The following is a 24,092-nucleotide window of genomic DNA, read 5'->3' on the forward strand; positions in this document are numbered from 1 at the left end:
GAGAGAGACTGGGGGAGAGAGAGAGAGAGAGACTGGGGGGAGAGAGAGAGAGACTGGGGGAGAGAGAGAGAGAGACTGGGGGGAGAGAGAGAGAGACTGGGGGAGAGAGAGAGAGACTGGGGGGAGAGAGAGAGAGACTGGGGGGAGAGAGAGAGAGACTGGGGGGAGAGAGAGAGAGACTGGGGGGAGAGAGAGAGAGGACTGGGGGGAGAGAGAGAGAGACTGGGGGGAGAGAGAGAGAGAGACTGGGGGGAGAGAGAGAGAGACTGGGGGGAGAGAGAGAGAGACTGGGGGGAGAGAGAGAGAGACTGGGGGGAGAGAGAGAGAGAGACTGGGGGGGAGAGAGAGAGAGACTGGGGGGAGAGAGAGAGAGACTGGGGGAGAGAGAGAGAGAGAGAGAGACTGGGGGGGAGAGAGAGAGAGACTGGGGGGAGAGAGAGAGAGACTGGGGGGAGAGAGAGAGAGACTGGGGGGGAGAGAGAGAGAGACTGGGGGGAGAGAGAGAGAGACTGGGGGAGAGAGAGAGAGACTGGGGGGAGAGAGAGAGAGACTGGGGGGAGAGAGAGAGAGACTGGGGGGAGAGAGAGAGACTGGGGGAGAGAGAGAGAGACTGGGGGGAGAGAGAGAGAGACTGGGGGGAGAGAGAGAGAGAGAGACTGGGGGGAGAGAGAGAGAGAGACTGGGGGGAGAGAGAGAGAGAGACTGGGGGGAGAGAGAGAGAGAGACTGGGGGGAGAGAGAGAGAGAGACTGGGGGGAGAGAGAGAGAGAGAGAGACTGGGGGGAGAGAGAGAGAGAGAGACTGGGGGGAGAGAGAGAGAGAGACTGGGGGGAGAGAGAGAGATGAGACTGGGGGGAGAGAGAAGAGAGACTGGGGGGAGAGAGAAGAGAGACTGGGGGGAGAGAGAGAGAGACTGGGGGGGGGAGAGAGAGAGAGAGACTGGGGGGGAGAGAGAGAGAGACTGGGGGGGAGAGAGAGAGAGACTGGGGGGAGAGAGAGAGAGACTGGGGGGAGAGAGAGAGAGACTGGGGGGAGAGAGAGAGAGACTGGGGGGAGAGAGAGAGAGACTGGGGGGAGAGAGAGAGAGAGACTGGGGGGAGAGAGAGAGAGAGAGACTGGGGGGAGAGAGAGAGAGACTGGGGGGGAGAGAGAGAGAGACTGGGGGGAGAGAGAGAGACTGGGGGGAGAGAGAGAGAGACTGGGGGGGAGAGAGAGAGAGACTGGGGGGAGAGAGAGAGAGACTGGGGGGAGAGAGAGAGAGACTGGGGGGAGAGAGAGAGAGACTGGGGGGAGAGAGAGAGAGAGACTGGGGGGAGAGAGAGAGAGACTGGGGGGAGAGAGAGAGAGACTGGGGGGAGAGAGAGAGAGACTGGGGGGAGAGAGAGAGAGACTGGGGGGAGAGAGAGAGAGACTGGGGGGAGAGAGAGAGAGACTGGGGGGAGAGAGAGAGAGACTGGGGGGAGAGAGAGAGAGACTGGGGGGAGAGAGAGAGAGACTGGGGGGAGAGAGAGAGAGACTGGGGGGAGAGAGAGAGAGACTGGGGGGAGAGAGAGAGAGACTGGGGGGAGAGAGAGAGAGACTGGGGGGAGAGAGAGACTGAGAGAGAGACTGGGGGGAGAGAGAGAGAGACTGGGGGGAGAGAGAGAGAGACTGGGGGGAGAGAGAGAGAGACTGGGGGGAGAGAGAGAGAGACTGGGGGGGAGAGAGAGAGAGACTGGGGGGAGAGAGAGAGAGACTGGGGGGAGAGAGAGAGAGACTGGGGGGAGAGAGAGAGAGACTGGGGGGAGAGAGAGAGAGACTGGGGGGAGAGAGAGAGAGACTGGGGGGAGAGAGAGAGAGACTGGGGGGAGAGAGAGAGAGACTGGGGGGAGAGAGAGAGAGACTGGGGGGAGAGAGAGAGAGACTGGGGGGAGAGAGAGAGAGACTGGGGGGAGAGAGAGAGAGACTGGGGGGAGAGAGAGAGAGACTGGGGGGAGAGAGAGAGAGACTGGGGGGGAGAGAGAGAGAGACTGGGGGGAGAGAGAGAGAGACTGGGGGGAGAGAGAGAGAGACTGGGGGGGAGAGAGAGAGAGACTGGGGGGAGAGAGAGAGAGACTGGGGGGAGAGAGAGAGAGACTGGGGGAGAGAGAGAGAGACTGGGGGGAGAGAGAGAGAGACTGGGGGGAGAGAGAGAGAGACTGGGGGAGAGAGAGAGAGACTGGGGGAGAGAGAGAGAGACTGGGGGGAGAGAGAGAGAGACTGGGGGGAGAGAGAGAGAGACTGGGGGGAGAGAGAGAGAGACTGGGGGGAGAGAGAGAGAGACTGGGGGAGAGAGAGAGAGACTGGGGGGAGAGAGAGAGAGACTGGGGGGAGAGAGAGAGAGACTGGGGGGAGAGAGAGAGAGACTGGGGGAGAGAGAGAGAGACTGGGGAGAGAGAGAGACTGGGGGGAGAGAGAGAGAGACTGGGGGAGAGAGAGAGAGACTGGGGGAGAGAGAGAGAGAGAGAGAGAGACTGGGGGGAGAGAGAGAGAGACTGGGGGGAGAGAGAGAGAGACTGGGGGGAGAGAGAGAGAGAGACTGGGGGGAGAGAGAGAGAGACTGGGGGAGAGAGAGAGAGAGACTGGGGGGAGAGAGAGAGAGACTGGGGGGAGAGAGAGAGAGAGAGACTGGGGGGAGAGAGAGAGAGAGACTGGGGGGAGAGAGAGAGATGAGACTGGGGGGAGAGAGAGAGAGAGACTGGGGGGAGAGAGAAGAGAGACTGGGGGGAGAGAGAAGAGAGACTGGGGGGAGAGAGAGAGAGAGACTGGGGGGGGAGAGAGAGAGAGACTGGGGGGGAGAGAGAGAGAGACTGGGGGGAGAGAGAGAGAGACTGGGGGAGAGAGAGAGAGACTGGGGGGAGAGAGAGAGAGACTGGGGGGAGAGAGAGAGAGACTGGGGGGAGAGAGAGAGAGAGACTGGGGGGAGAGAGAGAGAGACTGGGGGGAGAGAGAGAGAGACTGGGGGGAGAGGAGAGAGAGAGACTGGGGGGAAAGAGAGAGAGACTGGGGGGAGAGAGAGACTGGGGGGAGAGAGAGAGACTGGGGGGAGAGAGAGAGAGACTGGGGGGAGAGAGAGAGAGACTGGGGGGAGAGAGAGAGAGAGACTGGGGGGAGAGAGAGAGATACTGGGGGGAGAGAGAGAGATACTGGGGGGAGAGAGAGAGAGACTGGGGGGAGAGAGAGAGAGACTGGGGGGAGAGAGAGAGAGACTGGGGGGAGAGAGAGAGAGACTGGGGGGAGAGAGAGAGAGACTGGGGGGAGAGAGAGAGAGACTGGGGGGAGAGAGAGAGAGACTGGGGGGAGAGAGAGAGAGACTGGGGGGAGAGAGAGAGAGACTGGGGGGAGAGAGAGAGAGACTGGGGGGAGAGAGAGAGAGACTGGGGGGAGAGAGAGAGAGACTGGGGGGAGAGAGAGAGAGACTGGGGGGAGAGAGAGAGAGACTGGGGGGAGAGAGAGAGAGACTGGGGGGAGAGAGAGAGAGACTGGGGGGAGAGAGAGAGAGACTGGGGGGAGAGAGAGAGAGACTGGGGGGAGAGAGAGAGAGACTGGGGGGAGAGAGAGAGAGACTGGGGGGAGAGAGAGAGAGACTGGGGGGAGAGAGAGAGAGACTGGGGGGAGAGAGAGAGAGACTGGGGGGAGAGAGAGAGAGACTGGGGGGAGAGAGAGAGAGACTGGGGGGAGAGAGAGAGAGACTGGGGGGAGAGAGAGAGAGACTGGGGGAGAGAGAGAGAGACTGGGGGGAGAGAGAGAGAGACTGGGGGGAGAGAGAGAGAGACTGGGGGGAGAGAGAGAGAGACTGGGGGGAGAGAGAGAGAGACTGGGGGGAGAGAGAGAGAGACTGGGGGGAGAGAGAGAGAGACTGGGGGGAGAGAGAGAGAGACTGGGGGGAGAGAGAGAGAGACTGGGGGGAGAGAGAGAGAGACTGGGGGGAGAGAGAGAGAGACTGGGGGGAGAGAGAGAGAGACTGGGGGGAGAGAGAGAGAGACTGGGGGGAGAGAGAGAGAGACTGGGGGGAGAGAGAGAGAGACTGGGGGGAGAGAGAGAGAGACTGGGGGAGAGAGAGAGAGACTGGGGGAGAGAGAGAGAGACTGGGGGAGTGAGAGAGAGACTGGGGGGAGAGAGAGAGAGACTGGGGGGAGAGAGAGAGAGACTGGGGGGAGAGAGAGAGAGACTGGGGGGAGAGAGAGAGAGACTGGGGGGAGAGAGAGAGAGACTGGGGGGAGAGAGAGAGAGACTGGGGGGAGAGAGAGAGAGACTGGGGGGAGAGAGAGAGAGACTGGGGGGAGAGAGAGAGAGAGACTGGGGGGAGAGAGAGAGAGACTGGGGGGAGAGAGAGAGAGACTGGGGGGAGAGAGAGAGAGACTGGGGGGAGAGAGAGAGAGACTGGTGGGAGAGAGAGAGAGACTGGGGGGAGAGAGAGAGAGACTGGGGGGAGAGAGAGAGAGACTGGGGGGAGAGAGAGAGAGACTGGGGGGAGAGAGAGAGAGACTGGGGGGAGAGAGAGAGAGAGAGAGACTGAGGGGGGAGAGAGAGAGAGAGAGACTGAGGGGGGAGAGAGAGAGAGAGAGACTGAGGGGGGAGAGAGAGAGAGAGAGAGACTGAGGGGGGAGAGAGAGAGAGAGACTGAGGGGGGAGAGAGAGAGAGAGAGACTGAGGGGGGAGAGAGAGAGAGAGAGAGACTGAGGGGGGAGAGAGAGAGAGAGACTGAGGGGGGAGAGAGAGAGAGAGAGACTGAGGGGGGAGAGAGAGAGAGAGAGACTGAGGGGGGAGAGAGAGAGAGAGAGAGAGAGAGACTGGGGGAGAGAGACTGGGGGGGGCGAGAGAGAGACTGGGGGGGGCGAGAGAGAGAGAGAGAGACTGGGGGGGGGAGAGAGACTGGGGGGGGCGAGAGAGAGAGAGAGAGACTGGGGGGGGAGAGAGAGAGAGAGACTGGGGGGGGAGAGAGAGAGAGAGAGAGAGAGAGAGAGAGAGACGGGGGAAGGGAGAGAGAGACTGGGGAGAGAGAGATAGAGAGACTGGGAGACAGAGAGAGAGATGGAGAGACGGGGAGTGAGAGAGACATTTGAATGTGATACATGCAAGATCTCAAGCACAACGTGTCTAATGTAACAATATCAAAGCAGAAATTAGTTTAAGGCTAATTAAGCTACATTTCAGTGGAGGCAGTCAGATGTTTACTTTCAATTTATAAACAATTGAGTTGAATAGCTTTATAAATGCTGGGGTAGAATTTCCACAGGCGTTCTCCTAATCTCCTGCTGTAACTTTGGCAGAAACCCCGGGAGAATCCCGTGAAATATTCAGGCATATATACACAGCAGTAGTAATACGAGGACAGCTTTTTTGCCATTGTAACAAACTGATTACACTTAGGTGAGGGAACCAAACTTTAAAAAAGGTTCCTATAAATTTTGGGCTTGATTCTTAACATGTTCAAAAAACACCAACAAACATCTTACCTGGTGTCATTGGCACAGCGTATTCTACATCCTTGTTTAGGAATGACTAGGCCCAGATGCATTCTTAGGCGGCAGTTTGTTGGTCCAGTGTGAGGCCACACATGAGTCCCTGGCTGCATAACTGAATACTTGATCTAAAAAAAGATGCACGATAGTAAATTAAATATTAGTGTCCCACATTTACAACCTACTACTGATTTTGACAAATACCTTAGGACAACAATTTTTACATCAACAAACTAAAACAGCAGTACTAATATTTTTAAGAACCTGACTGTTGACAAAACATTTGCCAAAATATTATCTACATTCCTTAACTTTAGCAAAGTTGCCCATGAACTCCTACGAGGAGAAGCCAGACAGGATGCAAATAACAAAGGATAGGTTTATAAAAATATCAAATGCTAACATAGGCAAAAATTTCAAATACAGACAACTTGCATCCAAAATTCAAAAGGATATGGGGACTGAAATTACAATTGCTTTTAACAGCTATTTTTGTAAGTTCATTAGCTTCATGACAGATATGTGAGGTTTGTAAAGTGGACGACATCTGGAAAGCATAGACCACATATATTTAGCATCTGTTATAGGGAAGGTCTTTGAAATGATCTTGAGAGATTGAATGGATGATCATTTGGATAATAAGAATTTGCCAATGAACAATCAGCACAGGTTCAAGAAAGGACGATCATGTTTAACTAACCTGATGGAGTTTTTTCAAAGATATTATGGACATAGTGGACAGAAAAATGCAGCTGATACCTGTATTTTTAAGCTACACTTTGGCAATTAATGCCTAAGGTAAAGAGTCACAGAATAAAAGCTGAAGAATGGCTCTGGGTAGAAAACTTGTAAAAACAGGAAACTGAGGCTAGCCATAAAGGGTAATGTTTTAGGCTGGAAAAAACTTATGAGTGGGGTATGCAGGACACCAGTCTTGGAACCACAGCTATTTTTAATATGTGCAGTGAGCTCCACTTATAGCAGACACAGTCTGGATAGCAATCAGGTAAATTGTACAAATTGTGGCTCCTGTACCCATGGATGTGGAGTCAATTTGCCTGGACACACCGACTTTTCTCCACATAAGACAACAACCCTCCCTGGCTTTCAGTTTGGTGTGGAGATGCCGGTATTGGACTGGGGTGGACAAATGTAAGAAGTCACACAACACCAGGTTATAGTCCAACAGTTTTATTTGAAATTACAAGCTTTCGGAGCGCTGCTCCTTCGTCAGGTGAAGTGGAGAGATGCATAAAGACACAGCTTATATAGTCAGAGAATAATGCCAGATGATTACAGGTAATCTTTCTAACTGCCATGGGTCAGAGCGATCATAATATGATCGAGCTCTCAGTCGAGATGGAGAGTGAGGAAATTGAATCAGAGACTAAGGTCCAGAACTTAAATAAAGGGAATTACGAGGGTATGAGACGGGAATTGGGTAAGATTGATTGGGTGGTGTTTCTGGGGGGATTGACAGTGGATAGACAATGGCAAGCATTCAAAGATAGAATGGAAGAATTCCAGAACATGTTTATACCGGTTTGGCATAAAAATAAACCTAAAAAGGTGGCTCAACCGTGGATAACGAGGGAAATTAGGGACAGCATAAAATCAAAAAAAAGGGCATATCAACTGGCAAAAAAAAGCACCAGACCGGAAGATTGGGGGCAGTACAGGATACAGCAAAAGAGGACAAAGGGATTAATCAGGAAGGGGAAAATAGAATACGAAAGTAAACTTGCAGCAAACATAAAGACAGACTGCAAAAGCTTTTATCGGTATATCAGGAGGAAAAGACTGGTAAAATCCCAAGTCGGTCCCTTGCAGTCCGATTCGGGAGAATATATAATGGAGAATAAGGAAATGGCAGACCAATTAAACTCATACTTTGGTTCTGTATTCACAAAGGAGGACACAAATAACCTCCCAGGAATATCGGCAAACATAGGGACTAATGAGAGGGAGGAGCTGACAGAAATTAGTATCTCTAGGGATATGGTGTTGGGTAAGTTGAGGGGACTGAAGGCCGACAAATCCCCGGGGCCTGATAAACTACATCCTAGGGTACTTAAGGAGGTGGCCCTGGAGATAGCAGATGCTCTAAGGATCATCTTCCGGAACTCCATTGACTCGGGAACAGTACCCGTGGATTGGAGGGTAGCTAATGTTACCCCAATATTTAAAAAGGGGGGTAGAGAGAAAGCAGGGAATTATAGACCAGTAAGCCTTACATCGGTTGTGGGCAAAATGCTAGAGTCCATTATTAAGGATAAAATAGCGGAGCACTTGACAAATGGGGAAAGGATCGGACAGAGTCAACATGGATTTACAAAGGGTAAATCGTGTTTGACTAATCTGCTGGAATTTTTTGAGGAAGTAACTGGTAAAATAGATGGGGGAGAGCCAGTGGATGTGGTGTACCTTGACTTCCAGAAAGCCTTCGATAAGGTTCCACACAAAAGATTATCATGCAAAATTAAGGCTCATGGGATTGGGGGCAAAGTATTAACGTGGATAGAGAACTGGCTGGCGGATAGAAAACAGAGAGTTGGAATAAACGGCTCGTTTTCGGAGTGGCAGGCAGTGACCAGCGGGGTGCCGCAAGGATCTGTCCTGGGACCCCAGCTGTTCACAATATATATAAATGATCTGGATCAGGGAATTGGATGCAATATTTCCAAATTCGCTGACGACACTAAACTAGGAGGAGGGGTGGGCTCTGATGAGGATGTCAGGAGGCTACAGTGCGATTTGGACAGGTTGGGGGAATGGGCGGATACGTGGCAGATGCACTATAATGTGGATAAATGCGAGGTTATCCACTTTGGGGGTAAAAACAGGAGGGTAGATTATTATCTAAATGGCAATAGATTGGGAGATGGGGAAGTGCAGAGGGACCTGGGTGTTCTTGTGCACCAGTCACTGAAGGAGAGCATGCAGGTGCAACAGGCGATTAAGAAGGCAAAAGATATGTTGGCCTTCATATCAAGGGGGTTCGAGTATAGGAATAGGGATACCTTACTACAGCTGTACAAGGTGCTGGTGAGACCGCATCTGGAGTATTGTGTACAGTTTTGGTCGCCCCATCTGCGGAAGGATGTTCTTGCCATGGAAAGAGTGCAGCGGCGATTCACCAGGCTGATACCTGGAATGGCGGGAATGACCTACGAGGAGAGATTGAATAGTTTGGGCTTGTACTCACTGGAGTTTAGAAGATTGAGAGGGGATCTCATCGAAACATATAAAATTATGGCAGGCCTGGACAGGCTGAATTCAGAGAGAATGTTTCCAATGGCAGGGGAGCACAGAACCAGGGGCCACAGTCTAAAAATAGCGGGCAAATCATTTAAAACAGAGATGAGGAAGAATTTCTTCACTCAAAGAGTGGTGAGCCTGTGGAATTCCCTGCCACAGAGGGCTGTGAAGGCTAATTCAATAAATATTTTCAAGAGAGAATTGGATATATTTCTGAAGGCTAAGGGGATTAAGGGTTACGGAGAAAAGGCGGGGACGGGGTACTGAACTGGTAAGATCAGCTAAGATCTCAGACGAAGATCAGCCATGATCTCATTGAATGGCGGAGCAGGCTCGAAGGGCCGAATGGCCTACTCCTGTTCCTATCTCTATGTTTCTATGTTTATCACACCTCAGCAGAGAGATAATCACAGCAATCAAAGGTGTGAATGGTGTCCAAGCAGGTTAGTCAGGAAAACATTACATCAAAGAACAATGAGGTGGGGTCACAAGGGGTCAAATGTTGCAGATGCTGGGGTCTGTATGAAAAACAAGAAACAGACAAAAAAAACATTTTTTTTGCTGGAAATCACAGCAGGTCCGGCCGCATCTGTGTAGAGAGAACAAGCCAACGACGACTCGAGTCTGGGTGACCCTACGTCAGGTGGGGTTACATGTAGCGTGACATGAACCCAAGATCCCGGTTGAGGCCGTCCTCATCAGTTTGCCAGCCCTTTCTCAATTTGCCAATCTTTCCAAGCTACACACTTGGGACCTGACACAACAAGTACCCAGTTATAAGTGGACACTGCTGCACCAATTAGTCCACTCTAAATGGTTTGTATTGTTTTAACGGTTTGATGAGAGTATAGTAAGCAAAATCTCCAAGTTTGTGATGATACCAAATCAAGAGGCAGGGCAAATAATAAGGAACTGTGCAATCAGAATCAGAAGAATCGAGATCATTTGGTAACTGGTAGCTGTTGCAGTTTAATGCACAGAATTATAAAATAATCATAATGAGAGTAAAGAACTGAAAGATGGAGTATGTGTTAAATGGAACAATTTTGCTGACCAGTAATTTAGGGATTTTAGTGGCTAAATCTATGAAACTTATCAGCACAGTGCTTATTTGCTGTAAAAAAGAGGCAATCTGGGTGCATTAGCAAAAGGATAGGGTATATTTCAAAGGAGCAGCAGTATAAGGTGAAGTTCTCTCAACTTTGAGAGGCGAACAACAAATATGGTTTCAATGTCAGGCATTTAAGTTTTTGAAAAAAGGTTAAGGAAGTTGGGCTTTTTTGGGAAAAGTGGAGATTTCAAGTTAATCTAACTGAAATTTTGAAGAGGTATTAACAAAATTGAGCCAGGCAAAATGTTCACTATATTGAAGGATTTAAAAACTTAGTCAAGAATGAGGAAGTTAGGCATGAGAAGGGAAGTCAGGCAGAACTTTTACAGCCAAAGGGTAATAGAGTTGTGGAATAAGTTACTAGGGGAGATGACTGAAGCAGATGTTACAAATTGGATGCATTTCTGAAGAAAAAATGGATTGAGGGATATGACGATGAGAGTAGGGTACGGTTGATTTCTGAAAAAGACGTGGGCTTGTTTAGCCTAATGACCTTTTCTTGTACCTAAAAATGCTCATGTCCTTCTGCCCTCGCCAACCTATTTGCTGTTGGAGTAAAAACATCCATTTCAGAAGAAATGTATGCACCCAGTGAGGATAAAAGGTTCAATTATGAAGTCTTTTTTCACAACACCCATTCTCAATAACCTTTCTGGGACACAATGTCCTTGCCAAAATTCTATAAAATGAAGCTGACCTAGACATGTTATTGATTCATTTGCTTTTCAAATGAACCACTAAGTGCATCCTATTGATTCACAGGCAAGTATGAAATGGGGGTGGGTAGGGCAGGGTTAAAGGTCAAAAGCGTGCTGTCAACCCTGAAGCTACTCAGGGATAGCAGCTTTACTGCTTACTAATGATAATTGCTCACCGCAAGACTTAGCATACAGATTTGAAGATCCTCTAACATAGCCTACTTCTGTTGCTATTCTTTCCAATGTACCAAACATAATCTGACTTATCAGTCAGTACTGCTAAGAAAGGAATGCATTAACTCATCCCTGTGCAGCTGTTTTGTATGCTGTGCTACGTAGGGCAATCTATCTATATTAGCAATGGGACTCCCATGAATAGCTTTTTAAAAAAAAATAAGTTGACTATTTGACCCTTTACTGATCAAATAGGCCCATTAATAAAATGGGCTCAGACAAAAGAAATGCACTGCTATTCAGCTTGTAAAGAACTAGTACCAACCGGCTGGGTTCCCAGCTGTCATGTGGCTGCTGTTCTCAATTCACTCCTCCCAGTGGTTTCTGTGCTGCTTTTCCTGTTAGTGGGTACACAGCCAATTCCTTTCTTGTGTAATGAAACTACAGAGACAGAGACAGAGAGACAGAGACAGGCAGAGCGCCAGAGAGCACCAGAGACAGGCAGAGTGCCAGAGAGCACCAGAGACAGAGACAGGCAGAGCAACAGAGACAGAGACAGGCAGAGCGCCAGAGACAGAGGCAGGCAGAGCGCCAGAGACAGAGGCAGGCAGAGCGCCAGAGACAGAGGCAGGCAGAGCGCCAGAGACAGAGGCAGGCAGAGCGCCAGAGACAGAGACAGGCAGAGCGCCAGAGACAGAGACAGGCAGAGCGCCAGAGACAGAGACAGGCAGAGCGCCAGAGACAGAGACAGGCAGAGCGCCAGAGACAGAGACAGGCAGAGCGCCAGAGACAGAGACAGGCAGAGCGCCAGAGACAGACAGGCAGAGCGCCAGAGACAGAGACAGGCAGAGCGCCAGAGACAGAGACAGGCAGAGCGCCAGAGACAGAGACAGGCAGAGCGCCAGAGACAGAGACAGGCAGAGCGCCAGAGACAGACAGGCAGAGCGCCAGAGACAGAGACAGGCAGAGCGCCAGAGACAGAGACAGGCAGAGCGCCAGAGAGAGAGACAGGCAGAGCGCCAGAGACAGAGACAGGCAGAGCGCCAGAGACAGAGACAGGCAGAGCGCCAGAGACAGAGACAAGCAGAGCGCCAGAGACAGAGACAGGCAGAGCGCCAGAGACAGACAGGCAGAGCGCCAGAGACAGAGACAGAGACAGGCAGAGCGCCAGAGACAGAGACAGGCAGAGCGCCAGAGACAGAGCCTGAGGGAGAGAGAGAACACACGGGCAGAGAGAACACAGGGGCAGAGAGAGAGAGAGAGAGAACCCACAGGCAGAGAGAGAGAGAGAGAGAGAGAGAGAACCCACAGGCAGAGAGAGAGAGATAAAACACAGGCCGAGAGAGAGAGAGAACACACAGGCCGAGAGAGAGAGAGAACGCACAGGCCGAGAGAGCGAGAGAGAGAACGCACAGGCAGAGAGAACGCAGGCAGAGTGAACGTGCACAGGCAGAGAGAACGCAGGCAGAGAGAGAGAGAGAACGCAGGCAGAGAGAGAGAGAGAGAGAGAGAGAGAGAGAGAGAGAGAGAACACACAGGCAGAGAGAGGGAGAACACACAGGCAGAGAGAATGTGATGAAATATATGCCTTCATCAGCCCATGTGTTTTACCTGTGTGTTTTACCTGCTTGTACTGTGTGAACCGCCCCCTTTTGTTCCTATTGTGTGTATTGGCTACGCCCCTGTCTTTTGCCATATAAAGGTCTCAGGAGCTGTATGAGTCATTCCTACCAGACGAACCCGATGTGGGAAGACCTGTAATGCTGCAATGTTCTTAGTGATTAAAAGCCTTAGTTGAATCCTTTAAACTCCTTGTCTTTGAGTTATTGAAGGCACATCAATTTTAATCACTAAAACACCAGGATGGATCGACTCCTGAAACCAGAGCGCTTGGATCTGGACCCCCATGCCTCAGACGCAGCCACACAGTTCGGACACTGGTTCCAATGCTTCGAATTTTTCATTGCAAACTCATCCACCACCATAGCAGCCGCAACCGCTACCGGAGACACGAGACTGGGAATCCTGCGAAACTGGGTGAGCCATCGGGTCTCCCCTCTCATCCAAGATGCCACCAGCTACGGGGATGCCTGCACCATTCTGAAGGCCCACTACGTGCGGCCAATAAACGAGGTGTACGCCAGGCATCTTCTGACTACTCGCACGCAGCGGCATGGTGAGTCACTAGAGGACTTTATACTAAGCCTAAAAGTACTGGGCAGAGACTGTAACTGTAAGGCCGTATCTGCCATCGTGTACACGGAGGAGCTGATTCGAGACTCCCTTATTGCGGGCCTCAGTTCAAATTACATTGGGCAGAAACTGTTTGAAAAGGAGGGACTGGACTTAAAACAGGCTATAGACATAGCGCGATCGCTGGATATGGCCCAGAAGAACTCTGAATCCTGTTCCCCAGGCCACGCGGCCCACTCCGCCTCGTGCGCGCCGTGGGGGCCGCCATCTTGGAAGCCATCTTCACCTCCCAGGTCTCAGGCCAGCCCAGCACCATCGGAGCCCCAGCCTCCACCCAGGAGCCCCACTACTGCCGCGATGCATCGGGGCCCGAAATGCTACTTCTGCGGCCAGGACAAACACTCCAGGCATCTGTGCCCAGCGAAGGGCACCACCTGTTTTAAATGCGGGAAGAAAGGACATTTCAGCAAAGTCTGCAGAGGGAACCCCGCCTCCAACTCCACCACCGCCGCGTGCGCGCCGTGGGAGCAGCCATCTTGGAAGCCATCTTGTCCACCCTCATGGAGTCCACCATCTTGCCCCGACTACACGGACCTCCAGGACCCACTGGTGGCCTCGATCACAGTGGATCAGTCCAGGCCGCATCCGTTGTCTAAATCGATGATGGACATAGAGGTAAGCGGGAACAAGGTTAAATGCTTGATTGACTGCGGGAGCACCGAAAGCTTTATTCATCCTAGCCTGGTAAAACGACTTTCACTAACGATAGTCCCCACACCAGGGCAAAATCACCATGGCCGATGAGACTCATACCTCAAAAATTACAGGTTTCTGCGCGGTTATGTTGTCGGTAAAAGGCAATGATTACAGAGATTTTAAACTATTGATAATGCCAGATCTCTGTGTGAGCGTGATCTTGGATCTGGACTTCCAGTGCCACCACCAAAGTATCACGCTTACCTACGGTGGGTCCCAGCCGCCCCTCACAGTGCGGGGTCTGGCTACCCTGAAGGTCAAGCCACCCTCTCTGTTCGCCAACCTCACACCCAACTGTCGACCCATAGCGACCAAGAGTAGGCGGTACAGCTGGGAGGACAGACGGTTCATTGCGTCGGAAGTAGAAAGACTCAAGCGGGAGGGTATCATCGAATGCAGTACCAGCCCGTGGCGCGCCCAGGTAGTAGTAGTTAAGGGTAGCGAAAAGAAGCGGATGGTGATAGATTATAGCCAGACGGTTAATCTATACACCCAGCTAGACGCCTACCCTCTGCCCCGCATAGCGGATATGGTTAACCAAATCACGCAATACCGGGTGTTTTCCACCATCGACCTAAAATCGGCATACCACCAGCTCCCCATTAGGCCGGAGGACCATCCATACACCGCCTTCGAGGCGAACGGACGTCTCTACCACTTCCTCAGGAGTCCCCTTTGGGGTAACGAACGGGGTCTCGGTCTTCCAGCGGGAGATGAACCGCATGGTCGATGAGAACCAGTTAACAGCCACCTACCCATACCTAGACAACGTCACCATCTGCGGCCACGACCAGCAAGACCACGACTCGAACCTCGCGAGATTTCTGAAAACCGCCCTCAGACTCAGTCTCACCTACAACGAGGATAAGTGTGTCTTTAGCACCACGCGCCTCTGTATCCTGGGCTGCGTGGTGGAAAACGGGGAAATCGGTCCGGACCCCGACCGATTGCGCCCCCTACGGGAGCTACCCCTACCAAACACCCCCAAGGCCCTGAAAAGGTGCCTGGGGTTCTTCTCCTATTACGCCCAATGGGTCCCCAATTATTCCGACAAGGCCCGTCCCCTCCTGAAATCAACGTCCTTCCCGCTCACGGCCGAGGCCCACGCCGCCTTCAACAGCATTAAACACGACATTGAGAAGGCCGCGCTGTGGGCAGTGGACGAAAACATCCCTTTCCAGGTTGAAAGCGATGCGTCCGACTTCGCTTTAGCAGCCACCCTCAACCAGGATGGGCGGCCCGTAGCCTTTTTCTCAAGAACCCTCCAAGGGCCCGAGATCAGGCACTCCTCAGTAGAGAAGGAGGCCCAGGCCATAGTGGAGGCAGTGCGGCACTGGAGGCACTACCTAGCCGGCAAACGCTTCACCCTGCTTACCGACCAGCGGTCGGTAGCCTTCATGTTTAACAACAAACAGAGGGGGAAGATCAAGAACGACAAAATTCTCGGGTGGCGGATCGAACTCTCCACATTTGAGTACGACATAATATATAGGCCGGGGGCCCTCAACGAATCCCCCGACGCCCTATCACGAGGGATGTGTGCCAGCATCCAGGGGGACAGGCTACAGGGCCTCCACAATGGCCTCTGCCACCCGGGGGTCACCCGGCTATTCCACTTTATAAAATCCCGTAACCTGCCCTATTCCATCGAGGAGGTCCGGTCTATGACCAGGGACTGCCGCACTTGTGCGGAATGCAAGCCCCGTTTTTTCAGGCCCGACCGAGCCCACCTGATCAAAGCTACACGGCCATTCGAGCGCCTGAGCTGAGATTTCAAGGGACCACTCCCCTCCATCGACGGCAATGTGTACTTTCTCAACATTGTGGACGAGTACTCCCGCTTCCCATTCGCCTACCCCTGCCCAGATATGACCAGTGCCACGGTCATCAAGTGCCTCGGCAACCTGTTTTGCACGTTCGGCATGCCCAACTACATCCACACTGACAGGGGGGCGTCGTTCATGAGCGATGAACTGCGCCAATACCTGCTGTCAAAGGGGATAGCCACGAGTCGGACCACTAGTTATAACCCCCGGGGTAATGGGCAAGTGGAGAGGGAGAACGTGACAGTATGGAAGGTGGTCACCTTAGCACTAAGGTCTAAAGGCCTCCCCACCTCCCGCTGGTAGGAGGTCCTCCCAGACGTACTCCACTCGATAAGGTCGCTACTGTGTACTGCTACTAACACCACTCCTCACGAGAAGATGTTTGTTTTTCCCCGCAAATCAACCTCAGGAGTATCCCTACCCTCGTGGCTCTCCACCCCAGGGACAGTCCCGTTACGGAAGCATGTGAGGGGCCACAAAACGGATCCCCTCGTGGAGGCAGTACACCTACTCCATGCAAACCCACAGTACGCGTACGTCAAGCACGCCGACGGGCGTGAAGACACCGTGTCCATAAAGGACCTCGCCTCGGCAGGAAGCGACGACGACGACCCATCACCACCACCCCCAGAAGAACCTCCATCATCCCCAGAGGTATCCTCACCACCCCCAGCACATGGGTATGCCCAGGAGGGCACCACGGACCCCCGGTCGGAACCTGAGGTACTGTTGCGACGTTCAGGAAGGACTATCACACCCCCGGACAGACTAAATCTGTAGAAGGGGTGAATGTGATGAAATATATGCCTTCATCAGCCCATGTGTTTTACCTGCTTGTATTGTGTGAACCGCCCCCTTTTGTTCCTATTGTGTGTATTGGCTACGCCCCTGTCTTTTGCCATATAAAGGTCTCAGGAGCTGTATGAGTCATTCCTACCAGACGAACCCGATGTGGGAAGACCTGTAATGCTGCAATGTTCTTAGTGATTAAAAGCCTTAGTTGAATCCTTTAAAGTCCTTGGCCTAGAAATTCAGTATAGCCACTTTTGGGGCGGTAAAGTCGGGCGGCCGCTAAAGTTTGCGCCCGGCGCAAAGTCGCGCCACCTTCGCCGATATTCAGTCGCATCGCCCCAAGAGGTTGCTGCTGCGCTAAAACAGGCGATGCATGACTATCTTTAGGCGCTAAGCCAGCGGTGCTGAGCGATACCCCCGAGGCCGGGCGCAGCGCAGGTGCGGCGAGTTGTTGATTGACAGCAGACACTCTGGCGCCGGTCAGCTCTTAAAGGGGGTGGGTGGATTTGTTTGCCTGCCACGCCCTGCACACTGCAGCCCTCAACCTAGGCCTGACCACTTCAGCTTCATCTGCACAATGCCCAGGGCTATGGAGAAGGCCAGGGAGAGAGCGCAGCGCTTCAGCGACGGTGACCTGAGGCTGCTGGTTGGCGGAGTGGAGCGCAGGCGCCATGTTCTGTTCCCAGAAGGTGGCAAGAGGCCGCTGCCCAGCGCCTACCGGAAAGCCTGGAGGGAGGTCTCAAACAGGGTGTCTTCCAACAGCGTGGTTGCCAGGACTCCTGTGCAATGCCGGAAGAAGTTCAACGACCTCACTCGGGTTGTCAGGGTGAGTACCCTTTCCAGTGTCCTCCTCATCCCTGCATGTGCACCTCACTTTATGGGCAAAGGGACCTGAAAGCCCTAATGGCCAGCCCTCATCCAGCAGCTATGGGACTGTCATGAAAATCACTTGCACATTCAGCACTTTACACACTGTACAAGCTATTCGACCATGGGAGGCATTGCAGACAAGATCAGGGCTTCACACTGTACAAGCTATTCGACCATGGGAGGCAGTGCAGACAAGATCAGGGCTTCACACTGTACTTAGAGGCCGTCCTTTCTCTTGCAGGCCAAGGTGGCGCACAACCGGCGGAAACGAACTGACACCAGGGGAGGCCGTCCCGACGTAAAAGAGCTCTCCGACCTCGACCAGTGTGTGGAGCGCATTATGGCAGGCCGGCTGATTGGCCCCGTCGCCAGTGGAGATGCCGACCCTGTTCTGGGCACCAATGGTAAGGGCATCACCTTTTTGACCTCGCTCGTTCCACTTGCGCCTCAGATCAGCATCCTTTGCCACTGTCCGACCAATGCAGTGAATGGCACCCCTCATACCTCCCTCGCTGCCGCCCTGTCCTCACTCTAAAGCTACTCTTGTGCCTTCCTGCTTTCAGATGGTGAATCGCCAGGTGAGGAGGCAGGCCCTCAAGCTGCCACTGTCAGCGCTTCGGAATATGAGGAGGAGGAAGAGGAAGCCGGCCCATCAGTGCCACCCTCAGCCGCGCCAGCCCATGGCGATGTAGGGGACACGTCTTCCCCGGAGGGGAGCCGGGGGGAAGGGTCGGAGGAGAGTGAAGCTCCGGGGCCCAGCGGCCTGCAGCAACGCGGGAGGGGTGGGGAAGCTCGGCGGACTTCTCCCCAGAGGGTGAGTGCGGCCTCCAGTCCTGCGACGGTCAGCGCAGAGGAGGTGCGGCTCCTGGAGGAAATGGCCGTCCAGGTTGAGCGCAGGCACAATGAGCTCATGGCTGCAGTGGCAAGGATGCCTGACTCCATTGAGTCTTTGTCAAGAAGTGTGCAGCAATTTGGAGCAGCACAGGCCAGGAGTCTGGATCAATTCAGTGCAGCACAGGCCAGGAGTCTGGATCAATTCAGTGCAGCACAGGCCAGGAGTCTACAGGACTTCGCGGCAGCACAGGCGGCTTCGAGCCAAGTGCTCAGTCGTGCCGTCCATTCACTGGCTGTTGTCATGCGGACACAGACCAGGGCCACACGGGCACTAACTGCTGCCACCCTCGCTGGATCAGCCAGGCATCGCCAGGGCACTCGCCGCGCAGCAGCAGCCCAGCAGTCTGTTCTTCAGCAGTTTGCTGCGCATGCTGCAGTGCTGGCCCGTGCGAGTGCCAATGTCTCAGGCGACCAGCGAGCACCTGCGATCTGCCAGGTTGGCACCATTCCTGCAGCCGACACTGCCACTCCGCCATTGCAGCTGCCACGAGCCGCTGGACAGACTGCTGCCGCCCAGCCAGAGTTGGAGCAGTCAGCAGCCGGCCACTCCAAGGCCAGAGCTGGTGCAGGCCGACCCCCAAGGGCATCTGCCGTCTCGCCATCTGCCCCTCAGCAGCCTTCCCCCAGCCTTGCTGCAGCCACTGGGCTCCCATTGAGGAGGAGCTGCAGGGCGGGCAGGGGCCAGGCAAGGATGCGAAAGGCATCGCCCTCGCAGGGCAAAAAGTAGAAGGTATGCACAAATGCCTGGTGCTTTTTGTAAGGCCGAGACTGGTGTAGTTGTGTTTTTGTAAGGCCGAGACTGGTGTCTTTCTTTCTTTTTGTAAGGCCGAGACTGGTGTCTTTCTTTCTTTTTGTAAGGCCGAGACTGGTGTCTTTCTTTCTTTTTGTAAGGCCGAGACTGGTGCAGTTGTGTTTTTGTAAGGCCGAGACTGGTGTCTTTCTTTCTTTTTGTAAGGCCGGGACTGGTAGTTTTGTGTTTTTGGAGGGGGCTTCTCCACATGAGGATGTAATGTGGGAAGGGCAGAGGTTTGCAATAAATTATTGTTCTTAAATTGCACTGTGCATGGTTTTTTTTGTAAAGTCCTGGTTGCCCTGCTTGGCTGAGGGCTTGTGGAGCGGCTACATTCATCTGCTGACATTGGCACAAGCCATTCCCTGAGAGGGGGTCTAGAACCGACGTTCAATAAGCCGGCGACGGGCGGCCCTTGCACTTTCTGCCTCCCTCCTGTGCTGGTCCTCCTCCTCCTCCTCCTCCTCCTCCTCAGGTGGTCCTCCAATGTTTGGTGGCAGTGGCCGAGTCCTGCGGATAGCCAGGCTGTGCAGCATGCAGCAAACGACGACGAAATGGGAGACTCGCTCCGGCGAATATTGTAGGGCTCCACCGGAACGATCCAGACAGCGGAACCGTTGCTTCAGGACGCCGATTGTTTGTTCGATGATGTTCCTGGTCGCTTGATGGCTATCGTTGTATCCCTCTTCAGCAGGGGTGCTGGGCGCACGGAGCGGGGTCATCAGCCAGGTACACAAAGGATAGCCTTTGTCCCTGATAAGCCATCCTCGTGGGTGAGGCTGGGCCTGGAACATGTCTGCCACAGAAGTCTGGCGCAGGATGAAGGCATCGTGGCTGCTGCCCAGAAAGCGGACATTGACAGCTAGGATGAGCTGCCTGTGGTCACACACCAGCTGGACGTTCAGCGAATGGTAGCCCTTCCGGTTGCGGTAATCTTCGGCATTCTCCAGAGGTGCCCGCAAAGCCACATGCGTGCAGTCAATGGCGCCCTGCACCATGGGGAAGCCCGCAAATGCTGCAAAGCCCATTGCACGCTGTTGCTGCTTGGCAAGGGCCATGGAGAAGGAGAGGAACTGACGTCTCCTTTTGAAAAGGGCATTGGTCACCTGGCGGATGCAGCAATGCACGGCGAACTGGGAGATGTTGGAAATGTCCCCAGTAACGGATTGGAAGGAGCCGGTGGCATAGAAGTTGAGAGCCACCGTCACCTTCACTGCCACCGACAGAGACGTCCTGCTCCTCAGCTGTGGCTGCAGATCACCGCCAAGCAGGTGGCAGATCTCTGTGACCACCTCCCTTCGGAATCGCAGCCTCCGAACACACTGCTCGTCAGACATGTTGAGATAGGAGAACTGCTGGCGGTATACCCTGGGTGGGTAAGGCCTCCTTTCCCAACGCCTGTTGCCCCCTCTCCACCTAGCCAGGGCTGCCACTCTCTCACGGCGTCTGTGAGCCCTTTGGATGCAATTGAGAAAGCCAGCGTTTGCACCCATTGCAGCCCCCATAATATGCTGGCAAACAATGATATGTCAATGAAGGCAAAGACAAGTGGAAAGCTGTGACCTGAAGCCACAAGTACCTGTCCGAGTGTTGGGCCAAAGCAGAAAGCTCTCTACCTTGGTCTCTCTGCAAAGATCCGTCTCTCAAGAAGGAGTGCTGCGAAATGGCAGCCTTTTATAGTGCAGGAGGAGTGCCCTTTAATTTGCACCCCCCCGCATCGACTGAGCACCGTTCCACTCTAACAGTCGCTAGGGGCACCAGGCGCACAATGGGGCGTCGCGACTGAATTTCCGGTTGGGGGCGCACAAAGGGCGTTGCACGAGGAAATGACGTCATGATCTGCGCGCGCAGCCGAGCGCGCGCAAAGACTTTGCGCCGCCGCTAAATCGTGAGTGAAGTTGGGGCGAGGCGCAGATCGCGCTGCGCCCGGCCGCTAGCCGCCTAGCGCCCGACATCTACTCCTCCTAAGGCGCTACCGGCTGGCGCAACCAACTGAATTTCTAGGCCCTTGTCTTTGAGTTATTGAAGGCACATCAGAGAACACACAGGCAGAGAGAACACACAGGCAGAGAGAGAGAGGGAGAGAACACACAGGCAAGTGAACCCACACTGGCCGAGAGAGAGAGAGAGAGAGAGAACGCACTGGCCAAGAGAGAGAACGCACTGGCCGAGAGAGAGAGAGAACGCACTGGCCGAGAGAGAGAGAGAACGCACTGGCCGAGAGAGAGAGAACACACTGGCTGAGAGAGAGAGAGAGAACGCACTGGCCGAGAGAGAGAGAGAACGCACTGGCCGAGAGAGAGAGAGAACGCACTGGCCGAGAGAGAGAGAACGCACTGGCCGAGAGAGAGAGCGAGAACGCACTGGCCGAGAGAGAGAGAGAGAACGCACTGGCCGAGAGAGAGAGAACGCACTGGCCGAGAGAGAGAGAACGCACTGGCCGAGAGAGAGAGAACGCACTGGCCGAGAGAGAGAGAGAATGAGAGAGAGAACGCACTGGCCGAGAGAGAGAGAACGCACTGGCCGAGAGAGAGATAACGCACTGGCCGAGAGAGAGAGAGAGAGAGAGAACGCACTGGCCGAGAGAGAGAACGCACTGGCCGAGAGAGAGAACGCACTGGCCGAGAGAGAGAACGCACTGGCCGAGAGAGAGAACGCACTGGCCGAGAGAGAGAGAGAGAGAGAGAGAGAGCGAGAGAGAGAGAGAGAGAGAGAGAACGCACTGGCCGAGAGAGAAAGAGAGAACACACACTGGCCGAGAGAGAGAGAGAGAGAGAGAGAACGCACTGGCCGAGAGAGAGAGAACGCACTGGCTGAGAGAGAGAGAAAGAGAGAACACGCACTGGCCGAGAGAGAACGCACTGGCCGAGAGAGAGAGAACGCACTGGCCGAGAGAGAGAGAACGCACTGGCTGAGAGAGAGAGAACGCACTGGCCGAGAGAGAGAGAGAGAACACGCACTGGCCGAGAGAGAGAGAGAGAGAGAGAGAACGCACTTTCCGAGAGAGAGAGAGAGAGAGAGAGAGAGAGAGAGAGAACGCACTGGCCGAGAGAGAGAGAGAGAGAGAGAACGCACTGGCCGAGAGAGGCAGAGAGAGCGCGCAGGCAGAGAGGGCGAACACGCGGGCAGGGCGAACACGCGGGCAGGGCGAACACACGGGCAGGGCGAACACACGGGCAGGGCGAACACACGGGCAGGGCGAACACACGGGCAGGGCGAACACACGGGCAGGGCGAACACACGGGCAGAGAGAGAGAACACACGGGCAGAGAGAGAGAACACACGGGCAGAGAGAGAGAACACACGGGCAGAGAGAGAACACACGGGCAGAGAGAGAACACACGGGCAGAGAGAGAGAACACACGGGCAGAGAGAGAGAACACACGGGCAGAGAGAGAGAACACACGGGCAGAGAGAGAGAACACACGGGCAGAGAGAGAGAACACACGGGCAGAGAGAGAGAACACACGGGCAGAGAGAGAGAACACACGGGCAGAGAGAGAGAACACACGGGCAGAGAGAGAGAACACACGGGCAGAGAAAGAGAACACACGGGCAGAGAGAGAGAACACACGGGCAGAGAGAGAGAACACACGGGCAGAGAGAGAGAACACACAGGCAGAGAGAGAGAGAGAACACACAGGCAGAGAGAGAGAACACACAGGCAGAGAGAGAGAGAGAACACACAGGCAGAGAGAACACACAGGCAGAGAGAGAGAGAGAACACACAGGCAGAGAGAGAGAACACACAGGCAGAAAGAGAGAACACACAGGCAGAAAGAGAGAGCGAGAGAGAGCGAGAAAGAGAGAGAGAACACACAGACAGCGAGAGGAGACACAGGCAGAGTGAGAGAGAGAACAGAGGCAGAGAGAGAACACAGGCAGAAAGAGAGAAAACACACAGGCAGAGAGAGAGAGAGAACGCACAGGCAGTGAGAGGAGAAAAAGGCAGAGAGAGAGAACACAGAGGCAGAGAGAGAGAGAGAGAGAGAGAGAGAGAACACACAGGCAGAAAGAACACACAGGCAGAGAGAGAGCGAGAGATAGAGAACACACAGGCAGAGAGAGAGAGAGAGAGGGGGAGCGCAGACGGAGAGAGAGGGGGAGCGCAGACGGAGAGAGGGGGGAGCGCAGACGGAGAGAGGGGGAGCGCAGACGGAGAGAGGGGGAGCGCAGGGGCGGAGAGAGGGAACGCAGGGGCGGAGTGAGGGAACGCAGGGGCGGAGAGAGGGAACGCAGGGGCGGAGAGGGGGAACGCAGGGGCGGAGAGGGGGAACGCAGGGGCGGAGAGGGGGAACGCAGGGGCGGAGAGGGGGAACGCAGGGGCGGAGAGGGGGAACGCAGGGGCGGAGAGGGGGAACGCAGGGGCGGAGAGGGGGAACGCAGGGGCGGAGAGGGGGAACGCAGGGGCGGAGAGGGGGAACGCAGGGGCGGAGAGGGGGAACGCAGGGGCGGAGAGGGGGAACGCAGGGGCGGAGAGGGGGAACGCAGGGGCGGAGAGGGGGAACGCAGGGGCGGAGAGGGGGAACGCAGGGGCGGAGAGGGGGAACGCAGGGGCGGAGAGGGGGAACGCAGGGGCGGAGAGGGGGAACGCAGGGGCGGAGAGGGGGAACGCAGGGGCGGAGAGGGGGAACGCAGGGGCGGAGAGGGGGAACGCAGGGGCGGAGAGGGGGAACGCAGGGGCGGAGAGGGGGAACGCAGGGGCGGAGAGGGGGAACGCAGGGGCGGAGAGGGGGAACGCAGGGGCGGAGAGGGGGAACGCAGGGGCGGAGAGGGGGAACGCAGGGGCGGAGAGAGGGGAACGCAGGGGCGGAGAGGGGGAACGCAGGGGCGGAGAGGGGGAACGCAGGGGCGGAGAGGGGGAACGCAGGGGCGGAGAGAGGGAACGCAGGGGCGGAGAGAGGGAACGCAGGGGCGGAGAGAGGGAACGCAGGGCGGAGAGAGGGAACGCAGGGGCGGAGAGAGGGAACGCAGGGGCGGAGAGAGGGAACGCAGGGGCGGAGAGAGGGAACGCAGGGGCAGAGAGAGGGGAACGCAGGGGCGAGAGAGGGGAACGCAGGGGCAGAGAGGGGGAACGCAGGGGCAGAGAGAGGGAACGCAGGGGCAGAGAGAGGGAACGCAGGGGCAGAGAGAGGGGAACGCAGGGGCAGAGAGGGGGAACGCAGGGGCTGAGAGGGGGAACGCAGGGGCAGAGAGAGGGAACGCAGGGGCAGAGAGAGGGAACGCAGGGGCAGAGAGGGGGAACGCA

The 24,092-nt window shown here is 54.8% G+C and overlaps 1 protein-coding gene across 6 annotated transcripts in view; it reads right to left on the reverse strand.

Annotated features, from left to right (window-relative positions):
* The window catches only part of unm_hu7910 (un-named hu7910), a 426,260-nt gene that overhangs the window by 16,427 nt on the left and 385,741 nt on the right, over positions 1 to 24,092 (reverse strand). For all 6 annotated transcript variants that reach the window (XM_085993023.1, XM_085993021.1, XM_085993025.1 and 3 more), the window contains one exon: positions 5,477 to 5,610. In XM_085993023.1, coding sequence (XP_085849149.1) covers positions 5,477 to 5,610 — 134 coding nt within the window. The remainder of the gene's footprint in view (positions 1 to 5,476; positions 5,611 to 24,092) is intronic.

The sequence above is a fragment of the Somniosus microcephalus genome, chromosome 7, assembly GCF_052327205.1.
Source record: "Somniosus microcephalus isolate GS21.2 chromosome 7, FLI_Smic_1.0, whole genome shotgun sequence".
Taxonomy (NCBI): Eukaryota; Metazoa; Chordata; class Chondrichthyes; order Squaliformes; family Somniosidae; genus Somniosus; species Somniosus microcephalus.